The 22,529-nt window shown below is 44.7% G+C and overlaps 1 protein-coding gene across 17 annotated transcripts in view; it reads left to right on the top strand.

Moving 5' to 3' along the window:
* The window catches only part of EHMT1 (euchromatic histone lysine methyltransferase 1), a 90,323-nt gene extending 68,397 nt beyond the window's left edge, over positions 1-21,926 (top strand). For all 17 annotated transcript variants that reach the window (XM_089534928.1, XM_089534935.1, XM_089534936.1 and 14 more), the window contains 14 exons: positions 197-279; positions 2,188-2,294; positions 3,722-3,844; positions 6,298-6,399; positions 7,028-7,132; positions 8,510-8,664; positions 8,793-8,960; positions 10,074-10,218; positions 10,963-11,040; positions 11,965-12,080; positions 13,315-13,401; positions 17,476-17,554; positions 18,851-19,026; positions 19,590-21,926. In XM_089534928.1, the coding sequence (XP_089391054.1) occupies positions 197-279; positions 2,188-2,294; positions 3,722-3,844; positions 6,298-6,399; positions 7,028-7,132; positions 8,510-8,664; positions 8,793-8,960; positions 10,074-10,218; positions 10,963-11,040; positions 11,965-12,080; positions 13,315-13,401; positions 17,476-17,554; positions 18,851-19,026; positions 19,590-19,788 (1,723 nt within the window). In that variant the 3' untranslated portion in view covers positions 19,789-21,926. The remainder of the gene's footprint in view (positions 1-196; positions 280-2,187; positions 2,295-3,721; positions 3,845-6,297; positions 6,400-7,027; positions 7,133-8,509; positions 8,665-8,792; positions 8,961-10,073; positions 10,219-10,962; positions 11,041-11,964; positions 12,081-13,314; positions 13,402-17,475; positions 17,555-18,850; positions 19,027-19,589) is intronic.
* The last annotated feature ends 603 nt before the right edge of the window (positions 21,927-22,529 follow it).

The following is a 22,529-nucleotide window of genomic DNA, read 5'->3' as shown; positions in this document are numbered from 1 at the left end:
GATTTCAAGTTGTTTCCAAATGTTCCAGTTCTGAGGAAATAAACTGCTTTTGATTTAGAAACAAGAGCCACAGGTGGGGTTAGTTGTGCCTTTTATGTACCATTAATAATAAGAGCAAGGAAGGAAAACATGAAGGGCTTCTCTCCCCCTCCCCAGCTGTTCTACTAAGTAATAACCCTTCTTTCTCCTCTGGCAGACCCAAGAAATTACGGTTTCACTCCAAGCAGCTGTATTTCTCTGCCAGGCAAGGGGAATTGCAGAAGGTTCTCCTTATGCTGGGTGAGTCATTTTTCTCCTCCTTTCATCAGCAGATATCTTTCCATCATATGGAGGAGGGAACGCTTGGGTTTTTGTTTGAATGTGGCCCTCATTGACACTGTGGCATCTCAGCTGAGAAATGAAGGTGCTTTGCAAAAGAACATGTAGTTCAAGGTTTATTGAAATGAGTTTGGATCAGCCTTAATGGAAAACCCTCCCAGTATTCAGATGAAAGCAAACGCTAACTGAGGCTGCGGCTACACTGCAGAATTAATCCAGCTCAATACCACTTTAGCTGCCACAGCACCATGCCCTGGAATCCTGGGATTTGCAGTTTGGTGGGATCTTTATAATCATCTGCCAGAGATCTCTGGTGCCACGATAAACTACACATCCCAGGATTCAGTCAGATGGAGCCATGGTTGAGGTGATGTCAAATTGCATTAACTCTTCAAGTGCAGACCAGTGGTGTAGTGGTTTGAGTGCTGGACTATGACTCTGGAGACCAGAGTTCAAATCCCAGCTTGGCCATGAAACCCACTGGGTGACCTTGGGCAAGTCACACACTCTCAGCTGCAGGGGAAGGCAATGGCAAACTTCATCAGAACAAATCTTGCCAAGAAAATCCCATGATAGATTTGCCAGAGGGTCACCATAAGTCGGAAACGACTTGAAGACACACAGCAACAACAAGAAGACACACTCAGAGGTAGGAGCTGGAGAGTTCAAACCTGTGACTTTTCTTTGTGCGTGATCATCTTTTCGTACCACTCCATTTCATTAGGTTAGCTATCTCTGTTCTCAAACGAGTCCACCTTACTCTGGCTTAATTGGGATGTGGATGGTGGGTGTTTGGGTAGAGCGGGAGAAGCAGGACTAGAAGCACAAGAGTTGACAGATGTCCTGGCTTTGTGCAAATGAGTTTTTGCACTGGCAGAAATTCTGTTGCTATGTGTTGCTGCGGCTGATTCTCTGTCCCGCTTCTCCTGTAATTTCCAGCTGTTGTTTCTTTCCAGTCCTTCTGAGCTTCCCAGGGCTCTGCTCTTAATTTGGCCTCCATAACGCTTGTGGCTCAAGTACCCCCTCAGGCATTGTTCTTGGCTGTGCGAGTGCCTGGAGTAAGGACTGCAATGATTAGAGATGGAGACCAGGGAGAGGAGGAAAGAGAGATCCGTGACAAGCTCTCATCAGCTGTGGAGGGCATCAGGACAAGCCTCGCAGAGTGGCCTGATCTCAGGGTGATGGTTTCCTGGCACTACTCATGATGCATAGCAATCAGCTTTTCTTTCCCCTGCAATCTCCTCTGTGTAGCATCTGTCACTCAGCAGTATCAGAAAATCTGTGTGTGAAATGGCCTGTTGGGTGAGATTTTAATTTTGGCTGCAGGGAGAGAGGTTGATAAAAAACTGGGTGGCTACCCACCTTCATACACATACCCCACACACTGACTTGGAAGCAGTAGCCCCCAAAAGGTCACACTGTGCTAAATTTCAGAAACATACGCTGTAGAAATACAGTCACTCCTCTGTTTGTGCGGCCATGGAATTCGTACCCTCTCTTATGTATAGAGGGGGGACATAATGGGGCGCATGTCTGTGGTGCGTGCCCATGGGCACACACCACCATTCAAGCCTATGGGCTTGAATATCGGCAAGTTTCTGTTTTTGTGGAGGTGGGGATCCAGAATGGATCCCCCATGGAAATACAGTAGAGGGCTGACTGTAATGGGACCATTTCTAAGTGCTGTAGCTCCATCCTATCCTGGGATTTGTAGTTTTACAAGGTCTTTAGCCTTCTTTGGCAAATAATACTATGTTGGAAACAAGGGCTCTTTTTTAATGTCTTCCCAATTCATCGGTATGAGTTTGCTCTGTATGTGTCTCTCTCTCAGCTCAGCTGGAAATGGTCTTCTGTGTTTTTCTTTTTCAGTGGATGGGATTGATCCCAACTTCAAAATGGAACACCAAAATAAGAGGACCCCTCTTCACGCTGCAGCAGAATCTGGACACGTGGACATTTGCCATATGCTTATTCAGGTTCATCATGCTTTAAAATAATAATAATGATAGTAATTGAGCGGTGGAAGGAGACTTCTTGTCTATTGCTCTGCTGTTTAGCCATCCCTTTGGCAACTCCCATGAGATAGCTCTGACCAGTCAACCAGACTAGCAGTGTATTTGTGCCCATTGCTAAAAAGATGCTGATTTTGTACTGTTGCATATTAAACACATTGTAAGATCCATTCCTCTGCTAGGACTCCTTCTGATCTGAGACTCTTGTTCAGTGTCAAAGGGTAGAGGCTAGAAGTATGTGAAACTGCTAAAGTTTGTCTTTAGGTTCGTCTTGATAAACATTGCCTACCCCAGTGTAACTTTAGCTATCTGATGTGTGGAACTGGCAGTCTCCCCAGGGACTGGCACTGTATTTGTGCCCATTGGCTACAGTTGGTTCTTTTTTTTCCCTGGAAACTCATCAAGGACCAGCTGTAGGTAATTTGTGGACTGGTACTAGTCCATGGACTATCACTCTGAGAAGCACTGGTCTACACCACCCTTGCCCAATCTTGTACCCTCCAGATTGGCCAAGGGTTGTAATCCAGTTGGCCAAGGGCTTTAGTCCAACACATCTAAAACACACACACCAGGGAGTTAGATGATGTTAGTCTGAAGTCCAAGGTTTCAGGGTGCATCTTCACTGTAGAAACACTGTAGTTTGACACCACTGGAACTGTCATGGCTCCATCCTACAGAATCCCAGGATTTGTAGTTTTGTGAGGTATAAGCGTTCTTTAGCAGAAAAGATGAAAGACCTTGTAAAATGACAAACCCCAGGATTAGGTAGGATGCAGCCATGACAGTTAAAGTAGTTTCAAACTGCATTGCTTCTACAATGTAGATGCACCTTCAGACAATCTCTTGTATCCCCTTCTGGAAAAGTGAAGGACTGGGCTGCTGTATGTCTCAGAGAGATATGGATCTCACATAGACTGAGGGTCAAATCACATGGGAGCGGTGAAGCTACAAATCCCAATGTGGTGCAGGATGAGTTAGCAATTTAGTGATAAGCCCAGCTGTGTGAGTTTCTGCAGTATTTATTACATTAATGTCTTGCCCAGCTGGTGAATGCCCTTGGACCAGGGCATGGTCATAAAAATCTGAAGCAGTCAGTAAAATAACAATGAAACCAACCACAACAATGGGCGAGCTTGGTTTCAATATTAAGATGTTGAAAAACGTCAGCAATAAAACTGATAATAAAAAACAATAAATCAAAAATTAAATGCCCATTGGAAGATAAATGGTATTCAACAGGAATCTAAATGAATATAAAGAGGATGCCAGACAAGTAGGAAAGACACTGCAGAGAAGGCTGTTTTGTTCATCATGGTAGTAGCTGCAGAAAATTCTTTGGAGGAGGGCACAGGAAATAACTCTTGCCACTATTTCTGTGTGTCTTGGTACAGGCTGGTGCTAATATAGACACCTGCTCTCAGGATCAGAGGACCCCCCTTATGGAAGCAGCAGAGAACAACCATCTGGAGACTGTGAAATACCTCATCAAGGCTGGAGCATTAGTAGATCCCAAGGTACTGGTGTCATCTTGGTTTTGTCTCTAAGGGAGGCACAGTATGCTGGTGGCCCTGATTGCAATGAGCAGAGTTTGGAGAAGATACTTTTTCTAGACTTCCAAGTCACAGAATCGCGCAACTTATCCAAGATCTGGCAGTGGGCTGATGGGTTACTGGATTTCCAAGATTAAAGGTGAGGTTTGAGTTGCTGGCAAGAATTCAGCCTGAAAATTAACAGTACTTCTTGGTACGGCTGTACCGAACCTTATCCATCACCCCATCACTGTTGCCATTGCCTTTGTTTCCCCCCTCTTCCTTTACTCATGTCAAGGCATAGCATAAACTAAGGCTGCTGGCAAGGAATACCTTCAGCTTGGAGACCAAGCTCATTTTCAGTTTCAGAGAATTTTTCAGTCATGGGTGATGACCTTAGGCTCTCTCAGCCTCAAAGAAAAGCAAGGGCAAACCCTCTCTGAATAAATCTTGCCAAGGTGACCATTTCATGGAGTTTTCTTGCAAGATTTATTCAGAGAGGGTTTGCCCTTGCTTTTCTTTGAGGCTGAGAGTGTGGGACTTGCCCCAAGTCACCCAGTGGATTTCCATTCCCAAGCAAGGATTCAAGCCCTGGTCTCCAGAGCTGTAGTCCAACTCTTACTACACCAGGCTGGCTCTTTTAAAAGACAGGCATATTTATGGTTAATGCTTTTACAGTAGCTTATGCCTTCAGAGAGGCATTTTATGATGTGGAGAGAAGAGTCTAGAGGGCCAGGTTCCTTCCCAGGCCTGAGGTTCCTCACCTTGACATAGATGTCAGTAGGGCAATAGAAACAGGTGTGCTGTATAGGAGGAGATCTACTTCCATGGTTGAAGATCCACTGGTCCTCTGCTCAATGAAAGCCTCTGCTCTACTCAGATCTCCTTCCTGTCCCTTCTTGCACTTCCATAACCAGAGAGCTTCCAAGGCTCTCCATAGAAGAATATGAATTCCAGAACTACATCACCATTCCCAAATTGGTGCCTCAGAATTAGACAGTGAAGGAAATGCTTCTTAACCTTGTGCCTACCAGGCGGAGAGAGAATGGTGGGTGTTTGGATGTATAGCCAACATCAGGCCATGGTTGAGAGAGAGAGCTTTCACACTCCATAAAGGCATGAGAGGTTTTTTCCAGCTGGCTAAGAGGGTTTCACGCAGCCCAGAAGTGATTGCGTCGACTCTTCCAGGGAAACGTGTTGATGGCTTGTTTGAAAGATAAATCAGAGGATGGCACTCCAGAGGGAAGGCGTTTCTTGAGATCTGCTCGCCTCACTGAGTGGTGTGGCAGTGTATCAGTGGCTGAAAAATTACCCTGCCAGCCAGCGCCTAGCAGCCAAAAACTGGCTGCCAGAGGTCCTTGGCGCAACCCCAAGAATCTCCTATAGGAGGAGAGCATGTGCTCTCACTCCCAGGCTGGCTTGGGATCTGAAGAGATCTCAGTGCAGTGCCAAAGTGGCTCACTTGACAGTATTAATGACCAAGGAAAACCGGGGGAGACAATTGCTGTGTTTTCTTTAAAAGCAGCAACAGCAGCTGAATCAGAGAATCTTATTCAAAGACAAAAATGTGATACAGTAAAACCTGAAATCCTGACTGTTTTATTTTTGGAATCAATCCCTCTGACTTTTCTGAAGCTTATCAATCATCCCTGAAGGGTAGTGGGATTCTCAGAATAATTTCCCCGTAGTGGCAAGTCTGTATGCCTTGAATTGCTACTGAGATAATAAGAGAAAGAGTATTCAGTTATACAGGTTGAGTTTTCCTTATCTGGCATTCCAAAATCCAAAATTGTCCACATGGGTGGCTGAGATAGTGACACATGTTCTTTTATGCACAAAATTATTATTATTAAAATATTGTGTTTAAAATGACCTTCAAAGGCTATGTGTATGAGGCATATATGAAACATACATGAATTTTAAGTTTAGACTTGGGTCCCATCTTCAAAGGATCTCATAATGTACGTATATGCAAATACAGGTATTCCAAAATCCAAAACACCTCTGGACCTAAGCATATAGGATAAGGGAGACTCAACCTGTACGCACAGATATAGCATAGCACACCCTGTAAGTAAAGATAAATCAGTGATTGCTGGAACTTGCGCTTCCAGAGGGACAGAAGAGTGATACAGAGTTATGTGCAAGGGCTGTTGCATAGAAAACAAACTCTTGTCTCCCACTGCGCATATGGCTGCATGCTACTAAACTATTTGAGATAGGATAGCCATCCATCTTCAGATCTCTGAAGGGCTTTCACATAAGAGTACCTGGTAGGCCATAGTATATGGCTGGTTGCTACACTTGGCTCACTGGGTGTCATTGCACAGGCCATGTACTAGTCTCCCGTATACTTCTTTCAATCATCCCAGAATCTATGTTGCAAGGTTAAAGAAGGCTCAAGTTATATCTTGGCCTGACTGTATATTTCTGTTCAGGATGCAGAGGGTTCCACGTGTTTGCACCTGGCAGCCAAGAAGGGCCATTATGATGTGGTGCAGTATCTCCTGACCAACGATCAGATGGATGTCAACTGCCAGGTAAGCCCTTGCCACTCAATCCATTTCTCTTCCACAATCTCAGGAAGGCAAAAGCCCTGCAAGGACTTGCACCTGTACCCACAACGTGCATGCACAATATCCTATGTCCCTAGAGCAGGAGTGGATAACTTTGGTAAATCTGGGATCCTGTACTCCCTTGCTGTGAGTGACTGAGTTTTGGCAGGAAACTGGAATAAGTCCTTAAAGTGCTTGTTTTAAAGGGTCACTAGAGGATTGCTGCTGAATTTTTGCAGTGTGATTTGCTGCCAAATTTGGGCAGTGTAGTTGTGTGTGTGTGTGTGTGTTGCAAGGTTGGAATAACGGAAGGCACGCTGAGTGGCATGTAGCCTACAAGCTGCTTGGCGTAGAGCAGTGCTAGCACATGGATGATAGGAGGGGTGTGCTTGCTATTGCCAGGTGCCTAGAAGGGCAGGAACTTAGGAAGAGTTACCCACTTCTCAGGAATGCATTTCTGGATTCATGATTCACGTGAGTCCCCTTCATTTCAGTGGGTCTTGTCATTGTGCTGTGCTTGTGGAAGCATCAGCTGTCCACTGTTAGAAACAAGATGGTCTTGGGTCAGATAGCCCTTAGTTCTGATCAGGCTTGGCTTCTCCTGCATTCCCAGGATGATGGAGGCTGGACGCCAATGATTTGGGCTACCGAATACAAACATGTTGAGTTGGTGAAGCTACTACTGGCCAAAGGGTCTGACATCAATATCCGAGACAATGTAAGTATTTGAGTCAATCTGCTTAGTTGTTGATTATGATGGTGATTGTTTATTTAATATAGTGCCATTGACATAGATTGGCATTTTTTAAAAAATAACAAGGGAAGGAGTAGTGGTGACAATTGGAGACAGGCATGCTGTGGAGCCTGGAAGGCAACTCTGTGGGATTTTTTAGTTCCTCCGCAGGGCTGCAGCTGCTCCATTGTAGAAACCATTTTGGTGGCTGAAGTGACACACACACACGCTTCTGTGTAAGGTTGATCAAGTATTCAAGATCTTCTGGGCCTTGAGGGAAAGGCAGCTGCACACAGCATCCAATAGGAGACACGACTGCTTTCCCCTCCATCCTCTTCAGATTTGCCACTTCTGGGTCTCCTGCTGGATGTCTGTCTTTGCAACTGGCTGCTGCCCTTTTAGGCCAGACAGCTCTGCCTCTTCCCTCTGTGTCTCCCTGTGGATTCAATCCTGATTGTGTTGTGGCTCATGACTCATCTGTCCTTAGAAGGCGAGGAGGGCAGCCCTCTCTCGCAGTTTCCTCGGTCCTCAGAGAGCGTGGAGGCGGCTGAGCAGTCTGGAGACAGCCTCCCACGTAAAGCCAAAGAAGATTACTGAAAGGGAGGGGAATCCTCCAGTGTTAATAATAATAATACAGTCAGCCTTCCATAGCCACAGATTCTTTACCCATGGATTCTTTATCCACGGATTCATCCATCCACATCTTGAAAATATCCAAAAAATATGCAAATGCCAACAAGCAGAGCTTGATTTTGCCATATTATACAAGGGTTACCATTTTACTCTGCCATTGTATTTAATGGGACTTGAGCATCCACAGACTTTGATATCCACAGGGGGTCCTGGAACCAAACCCCAATGGATGTCAAAGACCCACTGTAACAACAACAATATTTATTTCTTCCTTGCCTCAATCCATGGATCGAGGTGGGGAACAACAACAATTAACAGACAAACAACATCAGTTAAAAACACAACAATTCTTAAAAAAAAAACCACATTGATTTAAAAGGTGAAATAAGATGCACACATATTAAAACATCCCACATTTAAAATTCTTATTTTAAATTCTCAGTTTAAAAATCGTCTGGATAAGCCTGCTGGAAGAAACTGATCTTTAATGCTCTTTTAAATCTGAACAGAGTATTCAGCTGTCAAATCTCTTCTGTCAGGTCATTCCATCGTCTAGGGACGGCTGAACAAAAAGAACAAGCTGACAGTTGCCAACTTAGTCCTGTCTGACTGGAGTATGGAGGGTGACTAGAGGACCTGAGTGTATGGGGTGGGTTATATAGAAGAAGGTGATCCTGTGGGTTAGGCTTGGTAAACTGCTGTCTTGGTTTTCCTTCCTCCACCTTCTAGGAGGAGAATATTTGTTTACACTGGGCTGCCTTCTCGGGGTGCGTGGATATAGCAGAGATCTTGTTAGCTGCCAAATGTGACCTGCATGCTGTGAACATCCATGGAGATTCACCCCTGCACATTGCAGCCCGAGAGAACCGCTATGAGTGTGTAGTGTAAGTATGGCTCCGGCGGTTGGTCCTCTCTCCTCCTTGCTCTCCTCCGCATCCAGGTTGAGTATCCCTCATCTAGACTTCTGAAACCCAAAATACTGCAAAATTCTGTGTCTTCTTCTGCCTTGCAGCCTCTTTTTGTCTCGTGGCTCAGACGTCACCCTGAAGAACAAGGAGGGGGAAACGCCGCTGCAGTGTTCAAGCCTCAATTCTCAAGTCTGGGTTGCTCTGCAAATGAACAAGACCCTCAAAGAATCAACTCCTGACAAACCCGTCCAGGCGGAGAAGATACTGAGCAAGTATGAGATGCTGCCCATTCCTGCTTGCCTAGCTGTGCTGTCTGTCTGAAAGTTTCTTTCCAGAGCTTGGGAAAAGTTCCTTTGTTTTTGCACTACAGAAACCAGATTGCCTTAGTCAGCACAATCAGAGGCCATACTGGCTGTGAGATTCTGGGAGATGCAGCCCCAAAAAGGGAACAACTTCTCTTTCTCTCCTTCTCCCAGCTTTCCCCAAAATTAGGATTGTAGGTGGTATGTAAAAGAAGTACAATATAGCTACACATACACACACATAAACATTAGGGTAGAAGTAAACTACATGTTGAGTTTCCGTTATCCCGAATTCCAAAATACCCCAACATCCCAAATTGATGGCACGGGTGGCTGAGATAGTCACATCTTTGCCTTCAAATGGTTCAGTGTACACAAACTTTGTTTCATGCACAAAATTGTTCAAAAAATCATGTATAACGTTACCTGGCTATGTGTATAAGGTGTATGCAAAACATAAATGAATTACATGGTTAGACTTGGGGCCCATCTCCAAGATATTTCATGATGCCTAGGCAGATATTCCAAAATACGAAAACACGTCTAGTCCAAAGCATTTCAGATATGGAAGACTCAGCCTCTATTCACAATGGTAAAACAGTTTAAACTATACACCTTGAAAGGATTTTTTTAAAAAGCACTTCAGAACAATTCAATGAAAACAATACAGCACCCTTTAAAGCCTTTTCATTAAAAACCTTCATGGTTGATTTTCAAATCAGAAAAGAAAAAGAAATTTCCCAAGTTTGATTTTTCTCTCCCTTTATCCCTTTTCTGCCAACCCAAATTTCAGAAAGCCCTACTATTTGGTCATTCAAAAAGAGGGGATCTCTCTCAGTATAGCAAAGAAAAGTGAGAAATGTCAAGGGCACTGGGTGCATGAGGTGCTTGAAAACTGCTTTCAGGTTTAGGAGGACTAAGAGGAAAGTGCTTGTGCTTGTGTTGTGCTCACTTGACAAATGCTCCTCTTGCCTGGATGGATTGGGAGAGGCTCTCTTTCTGTGTTTGTGTGCATGCTTCTCCCCTTCTCTGTGTGTCTGTTGTAGCTTTAAAGTGATTATTTCCTTCTCCCTGCTGTGGCAGAGACATCGCCCGGGGTTACGAGCGGATACCGATCCCATGCATCAATTCCGTGGACAGTGAACCCTGTCCTACCAACTACAAATACGTTTCCCAGAATTGCGTGACTTCCCCAATGAACATCGACAGAAACATCACTCATTTGCAGGTTAAAACCAGCTTACCCTTGCCTTTTTTTCTTCCTCCCTCCCTCCCTCCCTTCCTTTCCTCCTCCTCTTCTCTTGGGGTGCAAGAGGCTGCTTTCTGCTCTGCACACACAGATAGGTTTGAGCGCACAAGAATGCCTGAGTTGAGAAGAGAGGGTCATTGCTCTCTTCCTTCTCACCTCTTTATCCTCTCCAATCTCTGTAGAAATCCATACATTCAGAGAGAAGTGACCTTCTTAGTCGCTGGACTCTGCAGCCTGTGCACTTCCAGATCCATTTATTTACTCATTTATTTTAAACAGGGGTGAGCAGTTCCAACCTTCAGATAATGCTGCGCTACTACTCCCGTAGCTAGCATGGCTTGAAGTGTTGGACTAGGTAGCTGAGAGACCAGCATTTGAATTCCCCTCTCAGCCATGGAAACCCATTGGGTGACCATGATAGGTGCCTTAGGGTCGCCATAAGTCAGAAACAGCTTGGAGGCACATGACAACAACAGGCCTGTTTTTTAATGTTTAGATTATGTATAAGGCCAAAGACAGGAAATTAATTAATTAATTAATTAATTAATTATGCCCCTCCCCTCGCCTCTTACAGCCTCCCACCCTTGCCATAAATTCACTGTGACATGGACTTAAAATGTAATGGCTAGTCAACACCACATAGACAACTTGTCCATTGGCTGCTCACACAACACAAAAAGTAATTCATTTTTTCTCTGTTTTGTTCCTTTTCTCAATGTACAGTACTGTGTGTGTATAGATGACTGCTCCTCCAGTAAGTGCATGTGTGGACAATTAAGTATGCGCTGCTGGTACGACCGGGTGAGGATTTTGCATGCTTTGTGGTTTAAGGCTGGGGCGGGGATTTGGTTATTTTCTCTCTGTTAAATACACTTAATTTCATGCAAAAGGAAAGGGAGCCATTTTGTAAAAAAATCAAGGAGGAGATTACTGTTATCTGGGAGCCAGCTTTGACATTTTGGCCCTTTCTGTTCTGTTGTGCACATTGTAATCCATTGATTCCCACACTTTGACCATGCAAATGTTTTGGACTTCAACTATCTGCTTTCCAAACTCTCTGGGAGTTGAGGTCCAAAACAACAGGAGGACCTAACGTTGAGAGCCCCAGTGAAGAACTAAGTTTTGTCATTGAGACTTGTTGGTTTAAGGATACATCTCTCATGTTGGATGCAGGAAAATCTAGGTTTAATACCAAGTGAACAAGAGCTCTAAAGTGCTTTTGCACATCAAGAGTTAGACCAACCTTCCTCAATCTGGTGCCCTCTAGATGTCTCCTGTTGCACCTGGCATAAGCAGAGTTTGGGGCAGTTTCTGTTTTTGGGCTACAAGAATCCACCCTATAAAGGAATCAACTGGCCATTTCTCACAGTCTGGAAGCACCTGCATGCCTTGAATTGAATCTGAAACAGCCACCAGTGGTTTGGGCTTCATGGGGATTCTGAAAATTGTAGCTTAAATAAGTCACACTTCCAGGCCTCAGGTATAAAACATTTACCTCGGTTTCTGTCCACAGAGGCTCCTTGTCTTGGGCATTGAGTTGGATGTACTGGGCCGGAAGCAATTTAGTTGACCAACAGCTGGGGTGGTTGTCTGTGAAGGGATTCAGTGGACCAGCAACAGAAGTAGTTGTCTTTGATTCTCACTAAAATGAAAAGAAAACCCCGCACTTCTCCATGCCCCAGATGTACAACTAAGACGGCCCTCTCTCATTCCTCTTCTCTGCAGGAAGGCCGGCTCTTGCCAGAATTCAACACAGGTGAACCGCCCCTGATCTTTGAGTGTAACCATGCCTGCTCCTGTTGGCGGACTTGCCGGAACCGTGTGGTACAAAATGGGCTCCGGTGAGATGGTTGAATACATGTTTATTTAGTGTGGAACGCTCCCAGTTCTGTGTGCCTAACCTTTGTCGCAGTTCAGAGTGCTCCTTTTTAGCATGCTAATCTGCCAGACGTACCCTTTTCCAAAATACCCTGAACACCAGATGCCCAATGTTTTGTCACCACGCACTATGTTCATGTGTTTGTTGGTTTGGTGGTGGTGGTAGGCTGTTTCTGCTCCCTTTTGCTTCCCTATTTCATTTCATTTATTTATTTTGCAAACCTTGAGACTCCCCTGAGTTATTTCCATTCCTCCCCTTTCTTTCTCAGTTGCTCTGATTTTGGCTACATTGCCATTAAGGCTTAGCATCCGCAGCTGCTATTTGTGTGTGTATGAATGATGGGTGACAAATGAACCAAACACTACTTTTGGCAAAGCTGGGGGCGAGGGGTGAAGCACTGCAGTCGCAGTAGCTTCTGAAAGTGAAGCTGCTGATGAACAGACATGGGTGTTGCTGTGAAGATCTACAAATATCTGAGGAACTTTAAGTACCCGGGGCAGGATTGGATTCAAGTGAGCGAAGGGAATATTTTATTTAGAGGTGGCATTAAATGACTCTCTTGATTTCTGAAACTGGATTCCATTTCCAAACATTTTGGCTGTGGGTGGAGACCAGGGCTCGATTTTCTGCTTGGCCATGGAACTTAGTGGGTGACCATGGGAAGTCACATTCTCTCAGCCTCAAGGGAAGGCAGTGGCAAACCTCTTCTGAACAAGTCTTGCCAAGTTAAAAAAAACAACATGATAGGGTCTCCTTAGGGTCGCCATAAGTTGGAAACGACTTGAAGGCACACAACAACAACAACAGTGGCTTCGTTTGATGTAAGCCCTTTGGGATGCAGACTGACCAATATTCAATGTCTCTATATGTATAGATAAATATTTACTGAAGCGATTAAAACAGAATTAAAAGAATATATACAATAATCCAAACTTTTGGTTTTTTAAAATCACTTCAATAAATAGGTATATTTTTAGTGATTAGCTGCATGCTTCTGGGATCCAGGACAAACTTGAGAGAAGTCTTGTTGGTTGGCTTGTCAATTACCTGCATATCCATAGGTACATGTAGAGTGTTTTGTTGACATTTGGCTGCAAATGCCATCTTGCAGAAATGAAACTCTTTTCTTTCAGCTGTAATGAACCATCTGGACTGCAAAAAACACTGATGGGGTTGTGTTTCTCCTTGTGTTCCAGGGCTCGGTTACAGCTTTTTCGGACAAGGACAATGGGCTGGGGCGTGCGGACGATGCAAAACATTCCATTGGGGACCTTTGTGTGCGAGTGAGTGCCTTCTGTATTAAAGGGCCTGCCTGAACCTACAGATGACGAGTGCTATGGGGAGAGGAAAAAGGGACTGCCTTTTCTAGGGAGCACCACAACTGTTTTACCCTTGCTGAGCATGCCTGTCTCCATCTCTTTGCCTGTACCATGTTGTCTCTTGAACTGTTCTCAAGCTGAGCTATACCTTTCTCAGTTTAGGCTAGAGCTGGGTGGCACCTAGATTGTGAGCTTGCCAGCTCTGTTATTTTAGGTTTTCTCCAGGTGGGAGTGTTTCTGTCACTTAAATTATTATGTGCAAAGGCTTCAGCGTCATTCACCAGCATTTGGTGCATCTAGCTGACTGGTTAGCATGGGGCAGTACGGTGGATACTGGTTGCTCCACTCTGATTTGTTGCCCAAGTCTCATCCCTGGCAGTAAAAAGCTTGCTTACACCTTGGTCCAGACTATGTTGTCTGCATTTCTCTCCCTGAAAAACTGTGCAGATCAGGTCCCTATGCAAATATCTATCCCATGAAACCATATATCCCACCCTCCTTGTTTGCAGTTTTGTCGCACTTTTGATTCCACCCGTGAGAAAGGAACGAAGGGCACCAGTTCTCTATTGAAGTTTGCAAGAAGCTTCCTTCCTTCCCAGTCTGGAGTGGGGTTTTCAAATTTGCTGTAGACAAAGTAGGCTTTTTCCAAAATACCGTTTGCGTATGGAACTTGTGTCCACAGGATGAGATGGGCAGTGGCTTTAAGAGGTTTTAGACAAATTCATGGGTAAGAAGTCAGCTCATTATTAGTTGTGGTGAATTGATTAATGTAGTTAATCAATCAATTTTGAGTTGAATGATCCCACAATGAGCTCAAGGTATCCAACATGGATATCCTCCTCTTCCACCTCCTTTATCCTCACAACAGTCCTGCAGAAAAAAAAAATCTGGAGGGTGTCTGAGAGAGAGTTTTTAATGGTGTGTTTCATGGCTCAGTGGGAACTACAAACTAAACCTCCTCCCTGCCTCCAGTTTTATAACCACTATACCACACTGCTCAGCAGAAACCACAGACTCAGAGGCAATACACCATGAAAAGCAGCAAGGATTGGAAATAGCTATTGCCTTCAAGCCCTGTTGATGCCGCTTGTGGAAGTCTGTGTGCCCAGCCAGATCGGATCCAGTGACCCTTTCCACCTTCAACCTAACGGTGAAAGCGCTAAATATATAAAAAGCTGCTTTAGGAAGATGCTTCAGCACAGTCTCGGAAACAGATTCAGATGGATTAGGAATGAACATGCTTTCATCATGAGCATATTAGAAAGCCTTTCTAGGCACTACTTGGCTTCTTTGGACCTCTTTAGCAGAGATGGAGGTTAATGGAGTCAGTGCCTCAAGCCGGCTTGGTTTAATGATTAGTGGTCCCTCTAGTCTTCTGCCCTTCGCTTCGGCACAAGGGGGATTTTGGCTTTGCTGCTAATCTCTTGCTCACGTTTGATGTCATCATCTTCGATGTGACATCACAAGAAGCGTTGTCGTCCTTGGGGCGGGGAAGGGAGCTCAGTGTTTCTAGAAGAAACAACTAAGAAATCAAATCCCTTCAGTTTAATCACCCAAGGGTGACTTCAACTTCAGGAGGACAAGGCTAATAAGAAGGGTAGAACCGAACTCCCTTGGGTCTCATGTGCAAACCAAGGTGCAAAGAGAAATGGTAGGAATCTGGTTTGTTCAGCGTGCCGTGAAGAGAAGTGACCCCTGTGTCTGTTTCTATCCTGTGAAAACCAGAGCTGCAGTTTAGCTGCACCAAGAGACACTAAATACTCAGAATCAATACAGCATCTGTTCATCTCAGTGTGCTTTTTTTATTGCTGCCGGCCAATGGTCATTGCAGCTATTTCTCAGGAAATAAAAGATAAGATTCCAGGAGTCCAGAGTTCCAGAAGTTCAATTTTGGATTTATATATATATATATATATCCCCAACAACCCTGAAGATTAAAAACTGAGAAAACATCCAAGAACGTAATGACCAAATATATCAATCAGTTCATCAAAGCAAGACAGGATTAAAGCAGATAACCAGCAAATGTGAAATAGTTTTGCTTGTATCTGCCCCTTGCTTGGAAGTGGCAGAAAGACTTACTTCCGATTTCCTTCTTGTTTGTAAAATGCCAGAGCAGGCAGATAGAATAGTGTCATGGAGGAAGGGGCTTGGATTATCTGTCTGTCTACTATCTATCTGGGGATGTATGAGGAGAGATGGTTTCCTTCTTGGGAGGAATCTGTCCTGGAATAGATTTTATGGTGCATCTATACTGTAAGAATAATGCAACTTGACACCACTTCAAGTGCTGTAGCTCCATCCTACAGAATCCTGGGGGTCTGTCGTTTTGTGAAGCACCAGCTCTCTTTGGCAGATGAGGCTAAAGACCTTGTAAAACTACAGATCCCAGGATTCCAAGGGATGGCGCTTCAGCACTTTAAGTGGTGTCAAACCGCATTATTTCGGCAGCATAGACATGCCTCTTATCTCAAGAGCACGGGCATTAGCCAGACTGTTTCTCTCTCATCCTAATAATCGTCTAAGGGCTAAGCAACCTTGGTTTTTGTGGTGATCTTAATTTCAGAGATGGTCAGGCAGTTTTAAGTTAAGTATCAGTAGATGTCCTGAGAGTATTGAAATCCACAGTAGATTTTTGGTTTGGTGGGCCCCAATGTTTGGGAGGTACTAGCAGGATTCTTTGCACAGTCCAAGCAGGTCTGAATTTCCAGAGCAGCGTGCAACTGTTTCTCAGCAGCTCAGGTGGAGTTTTTTTACAGCCTCTGCAATGCTACAGAGCTTCATGATGAGATGCAAAGTCATAGCCTCAAGAAGACCTGAGGAAGAACCATGCAATAAAGGCAGCTTTCGATTAACAATCTTAGCCCCGGATCAGCATCCGGACATGTTTTAATATATCTAGAATTATTGCCACTCTTTGTTCCTGCATTTCCAACCCTGGACTCTATGTGTGTTGGGGAAGATTTCCCCCTTTAAATCTTTCTTACCATGGCTCTGGGAGGCCACATAATGTTTTAACAGGGGAACAAGTGGTCTTCCATTTTTGGAAAGGATGGGGCTGCAAATCCCATCCCTTGTAGCCAGTGGTGAGGGATAATGGGAGTTGTAGGTGTCTGAAAAGGACCACATCTTCCCCACCTCTGACTTTTTAGGATGTGAAGAGGTACCTAATCAATGTGAAGTGATTTTGGATCTTGGTGATCCTGAGAATCTAACATGCCAAACCGGTTGTTTTCCTTTGTCTTGGGATCTTCCTCCATGAGTTGCTTCTGGACCAGTTTTGTTGCGAAGTTGAAATCCTAAGTAGAATTAAGTGGGGAGTAAGCCTCGCTTGAAAACAGCAAGAGTCTAATGCAACTTTGCTCCATGTTGCATCTGAGACAATTATTTTGAGAAGGCAATCCTAAACATGTCTCTGTGGGACAGGTATGGGCCAGAGCCCCTACTCTACAGCCTCTCTGTGGGTTCAGCCCCCTAACCATGCTCCCAAACACTTTCCTCTTTATAATCAATGGCTATTGATCATGATGGAGCAAGCTTATTTTCTGCTGCTCCAGAGACTAAGACATGGAGCAATGGATTCAAACAACATGAAAAGATATTCCACCTAAACATTTATAATAATAAATAAACATTAGGAAGAACTTCCTGATGGTTAAAGCTATTTGACAGTGAAATATGCTGCCTCTGAGAGTGATGAACTCTCCTCCTTTGGAGGTTTTCAAGCAGATGCTGAATGGCCATCTCCGGGGAGTGCTTCGATTGTGTCTTATTGCATGGCAAAATGGGGTTGAACTGGATGACCCTTGGGGTTTCTTCCAACTCGATGATTGTTTGATGGGTTGCCATGTGTTAATCTTCAGTATCAAAGATGCTATAGGAAATGCCATGTGGTCACATCTTGCTGGTGGGCTTGCCAGAGACATCTATCTGGACACCGTGGGCACAAAAGGCAGGACTAGATATGCCTTTTTAATACAGTCCATGACAACTCTCCTTACGTTTTATTTCCTGTCCGTTTTTTCTGTTGTACGCCAGGTACGTCGGAGAGCTGATTTCTGATTCAGAGGCAAACGTTCGCGAAGAAGACTGCTATCTTTTTGACCTTGGCAACAAGGTAGTATTTAAAAATAAGTAAAATTAAGGACTCCTGGGGAATGCAGAAGTGCTAAAATGAATTTTCTCTGCCCTCAGCTTCCTGTTAACACTGGACAGAACTTCCTGCAAGCTGGTGCAAGGGAAAGCTTTTCTCACCTTGAGCAGAGGCAAAATTGGTGGGGCAAGAGGGTGATGGGAAGTGTGCATGTGTGTAGAGATGGACAGCTTCAGGTGGATGGTTCAGAAATAGCCCAGATCAGTGTTTTGCTGAGGATCACTCATAGCCAGGGGTGGCCAAGTGAAATTCACCGTTGCTTCTGCTAGCCAAAGGCTTCAGCAATCTTCCTTTGTCAGTAGAATATTTTTGTTTGAGTCTTCCTCAATTAATTTTTTTGGGGAGGGAATGGAATCCATTTATTTAGATATTTAGACATATTTATTTAGGAATACTTCTGCACACCCCTAAAAAACAATGGTACAAAGCTTCTCCCCCCAGGATGACAGTGAGACGGGAGAGAGAGGTTAATTTCTATGCCATAGATGTTTATAATGAGAAGAGGCTGCTGTGTGGGGTGGCATTTATGGCCAAAATAAATAGATCTCTCACAAGGGTCTGCCAGTTTCAGCCGGAACCCAATGTTCCTCCTGCCGCAGTTGAAGCAGCGTGCTTGTTTCTCTTTCTTTAAGCAACAGCTCAAAATTGGAAACTTAATTTGCAAAGGACGGCGTGCTTTGGGGACCTTAGTTTTGTGCTGCAGGTTGTCAGGTTCAATACATGAAGCAAACAAGAGAAGAAGCCAGAGCTTCCAAATAAAAGGAAAGCGAAGGCTGTTATCCCATCTCCTTACAACTCTTATGCCAGGGACACACTTTGTTTGGTGGTGGTTGTGCTTTGTTTGGTTTTGTCTTTACCTGTCGGAGGACACAAGAATTGTGAGGAAGCCATCCTGACATTTTAGTCATGTGTAGTTTTTTTTTAACCATTAATAAATAATAAGGGGGAGATTAGGATTATGATTATTCTCCTCCTCCCCCCTCCAATTGGGACATTGAGATTTTTGTTTGATATTCCCAGCCTGGCATTGTCCAGTGGTGCTGGACTGCAACTCCCATCACTACTGGGTTGTGTGTGTGTGTAATGGGAGTTGTAGTCCAACTCATCTGGTTAGAGAAGGCTGCTCTTAATCTGCAGTGAATTTCAAATGTCGCTGTGAAAGTTGTTAGCTGCTGTGAAAGCATTGCCACAGTTCAAAAAGAATATTTATGTCTGATGATCTATGTTTCCTTTCCATCACCCCACTCACGTCTTCCTTAGGATAGAGAGATCTACTGCATAGATGCTCGCTTCTATGGCAATATCAGCCGCTTCATCAACCATTTCTGCGAGCCAAACCTCATCGCTGTGCGAGTGTTCATGTCCCATCAGGACCTGCGCTTTCCCAGAATTGCCTTTTTCAGCAGCAGACACATCCAGGCGGGAGAAGAAATCGGGTATGTCTTGACTTGAAAGTAGAACATGGAGTGGAAATGAAAGGAGCAGGAGGACTTAGAGACATTGGTAGATCCCACACTCTTTATCTAGGGTATTGATTCCCAAACTTTGGCCTTCTGAGCGTTTTGGACCTCAACTCCTAGAAGGATCAGCAAGCTTGGCCAGCAGTCAGGAGTTCTAGGATCTGAAGTCCAAAGCATCTGGAGGACCAAAGCTTGGGAACCACTGATCTAGTGGGTTTGAATAACCTTCTCTTAAGGCCCTTTAAATTAACAAAGCAAAAAGTTTGTTGGATCCCTTGCACGACCTGACGTCCCTTCACAGTACACAATTACAACACTATTATTCCAGTTTAACTGCCATGCACAAAGTCACCCAGTGGGTTTCATGGCTGAGTCTGGAATCGAATCCTGGTCTCCAGAGTCACAGTGTAGTACTCAAACCGGTAAGCCATACTGGCTTTTTAAATGTACTGCTTTTTAAAATGCATATTTGCATGGAAGCCGGTCCTTTTGCATTTCCAAATTAAAAAGGCCTCTCTCTGTTTCTTTCTCTCCCCCAGGTTCGACTACGGCGAAAGGTTCTGGAATATCAAGGGCAAGTACTTCAGTTGCCTGTGCGGCTCCCCAAAGTGCAGGCACTCCAGCGCCGCCTTGGCTCAACGGCTGGCAAGCACATCGCAGTCTCCTGAGGCCCTAGAAAACAGACTTCCTGACACCAGCTCGGCGGCAGCGACAGTAGCAGCCACTGCCCCCTTTTGAGGGCTTTCTTGACCCCTTCCCCTTCCCCAAACACCACGACTGCACCCCTACCACCACCACCAAAAAGAAAAAAGGCCACAGATCGAATAAATGTCCATTTCCTTCTCAAGAAGAAGGGAAGCCCTGAGAATTTGGCAGCCCTGGGCGGCGCTGCTGTGACTTGTTACTGGAGAGACAGATGGACCGACCATGGCCCTCTCCTGTCTGAATCCTCTTCTGCGCTCGCGAGATGCCAGGAAGCAGCCATCTCGACAAGGGCGGGAATCCTGGGGCGTCTGCTCTCCATGTTTGGCGGCCTCTTGTGTGATTTAAGTCTTCTCCGAGCCAAGCGAGAGGTGCCTCTTTCCCCACTTTTCCACTTTCCCCGCTTTTGGAAGGTCGAAAGTTGAAGGGACGGCTCCGGCCAAGCCTCTCTCCAATCCACTCGTAATAAAAACTCTGAATACTTGATGATGCTGATTCTTTTTCCAAGCCAAAACGTTTCCCCTTTGGCACAGCTCAGCAGGGCGGCCTTTGCTTACCGCCAGACCTTACTTTCCTTTCCTTTTTCTTTTTTCTTTTGCATACCATCAGAGGATTGAAAATGGTATCTCCTCTTGAAAACGTGCCTGCCCAGAATTAGCAGCTTGCCTCTCTCTTGTCCCTTCTGACCTCCTTCCCAGCATTTCATTTGCCCAGGCCAGGCAGGCATTTGTTTTTCTCAAGTTCCCTATCGAGGTTTCTCCATGACAGACTGGCTCTTGGACATCTTTCTTGCTCCACTTCTCCAGTGCTCTTCTTTCCTCCTTCCCCCCCTCTTCTTCCTCTTCTTATCTCTCCCTCTCCTTCCATCCTCCTCTTATCTCCCTCTCTCCTTCCCTCCTCCTCCTTTTCTTCCTCCATCTCCCCCTCTTCTTCCTTCTCCTTCTCCTTTGATCCAAACTTCCCTCCTCCTCCTTTATGCAACTATCCTTCCCTCTTCTCCTACTCCATTTTTCTCCTTTCCCCCTCTTCTTTTTCTCCTTCATCTTCCCATCCATCCTCCCATTTCTTCTTCCTCTTCTTCCTCCTCTTATCCATCCATTTATCTTCCTCCTCATCTTGTTCTCCTTCCTCTTCCACCACTTCTCCTCCTCTTATCCATTCATCATTCCCTCCTTCTCATCCTTCACTTTTTCCTATTCTTCTTCTTCTTCTCCTTCCTCTTCCTCCTCCTCTGCTTCTTCTACTTCTTTCTCTTTTCTCTTTCCCCTTTCCCCTTCCTTCTTTCCTTGGCTTACAGGAACGTGACTTAAATGATACTTGACTCCTAGGAAAAACAACAGAAAGGAGGCTTTCCGGAGAGAGGACCAGCGTTTTTGGAGAGCCTCTCCTGGGCATTTCAGAAGCAAGACCCCCAAACTGGATGGCCCAAGGAGAGGTGGTTATCAGGAGCAGATGGATCTGTGCCATCCCTTGCTTTCTTTCGCTGCTGGTTCCTTTCCTTCTCTTTTTCAGCTGCCCACTCCAGGGGCTGAAGTTGGATTGAACTGATTTTTATTTCTTACTATTGGGGCGGTGGTGAGGAAGGGCTTTGAGGGAAGAGCCCCCCGCGAACCCGCCGCCCCTCACCTGAGCAACTAAACGGTGCTGATTCTAGTGTGATTTTTACTCACTACGTGAATATACATTTCTGTTGTATAATATAAAAACCAGAGGGAGGGGGAGGGAGAATAAAGAACAAAGTGATTTTAGTATAAAAATGCAGGGACAAAAAACCCCACAGACCCTTTTTTTTAAAATAAAAGAAAAATCGTTAGTATTGTAGTGAGGATGAATCTTGCCATCGCCTTTTCTCTGGTGGCAAACGCAGGTCATTTTAATTTTTCCTTTCCTATTATCTTTCAATACTGTAATTAGTGCAGTACCAGGTTTGGGGCTTTGTCTCTCTCTTGCTGGTTCTTTTATTTTCCCCGTCTCTTTTTTTGTTTTCTTTTCTTTCCGGCGCATCTCTTCCGAACCCATTCATATTGCCAGGTGTTTTTCGTTTTGTTTTGTTTTTCGGCTTTTCCTTCCCCTCCCCTCCTGTTACATGTTTTTTGACAGTTTTAAAGGGTGCCATCTTTCGGCTCTTGTCATTTCCTTGTTCTGTTTTCAATGAGATCAATAAAAAGTGCTTTAAAATGGCTTTTTCTCCCCCCGCTCGCCCGCTGGAATCTCAAATGGATTTAAATATTTTTGTGCGCAGATCAATAATAACCACAAGTACGTAAGAAGATGACTGGATAAACAGGGTAACTTCCTTTCCCTTCCATTGTCTAAACCACTTTGCAAGATCGCTTTGCTAATCTAGAAACAATATTGTTATCCCAGACCATGCTTAGCTAGGTCTAGCTTATTTCTACCTGTTGTTTCCTAATGCTGGAAAGTAGTAACAATGATACAGGTGGAGCATCTGTTGATAAGATCCTATGTGGTTTTAATGTCTGGAATGCTTTCCAAATTGGTCTTCCAGGCGCTTTGGACTTCAGATCCCAGGAGCAGGAGCCAACTGGACCAACAGCCAGGAATTCTGGGATTTGAAGTCCAAAACATCTGGAGAACCAAAGCTTGGGAAGCACTGGTGAAGGGTAACTATCTGGAGTTATACTTCCATTACACAATCCCTATAAAGGGGTCCCTCTACATTCACTGGGGTTCGGGGTGAAGGACCACCACAAATGTGGGAAAACCACAAATAATAACACTATTTGCTTTACTTAGGAAAACATCTCTCTAGGAAT

Source organism: Sceloporus occidentalis, unplaced genomic scaffold (assembly GCF_023333645.1).
Source record: "Sceloporus occidentalis isolate IW3139 unplaced genomic scaffold, rSceOcc1.0.p SCAF_8, whole genome shotgun sequence".
NCBI lineage: Eukaryota > Metazoa > Chordata > Lepidosauria > Squamata > Phrynosomatidae > Sceloporus > Sceloporus occidentalis.
This window is presented reverse-complemented; position numbering and strand designations above follow the sequence as displayed.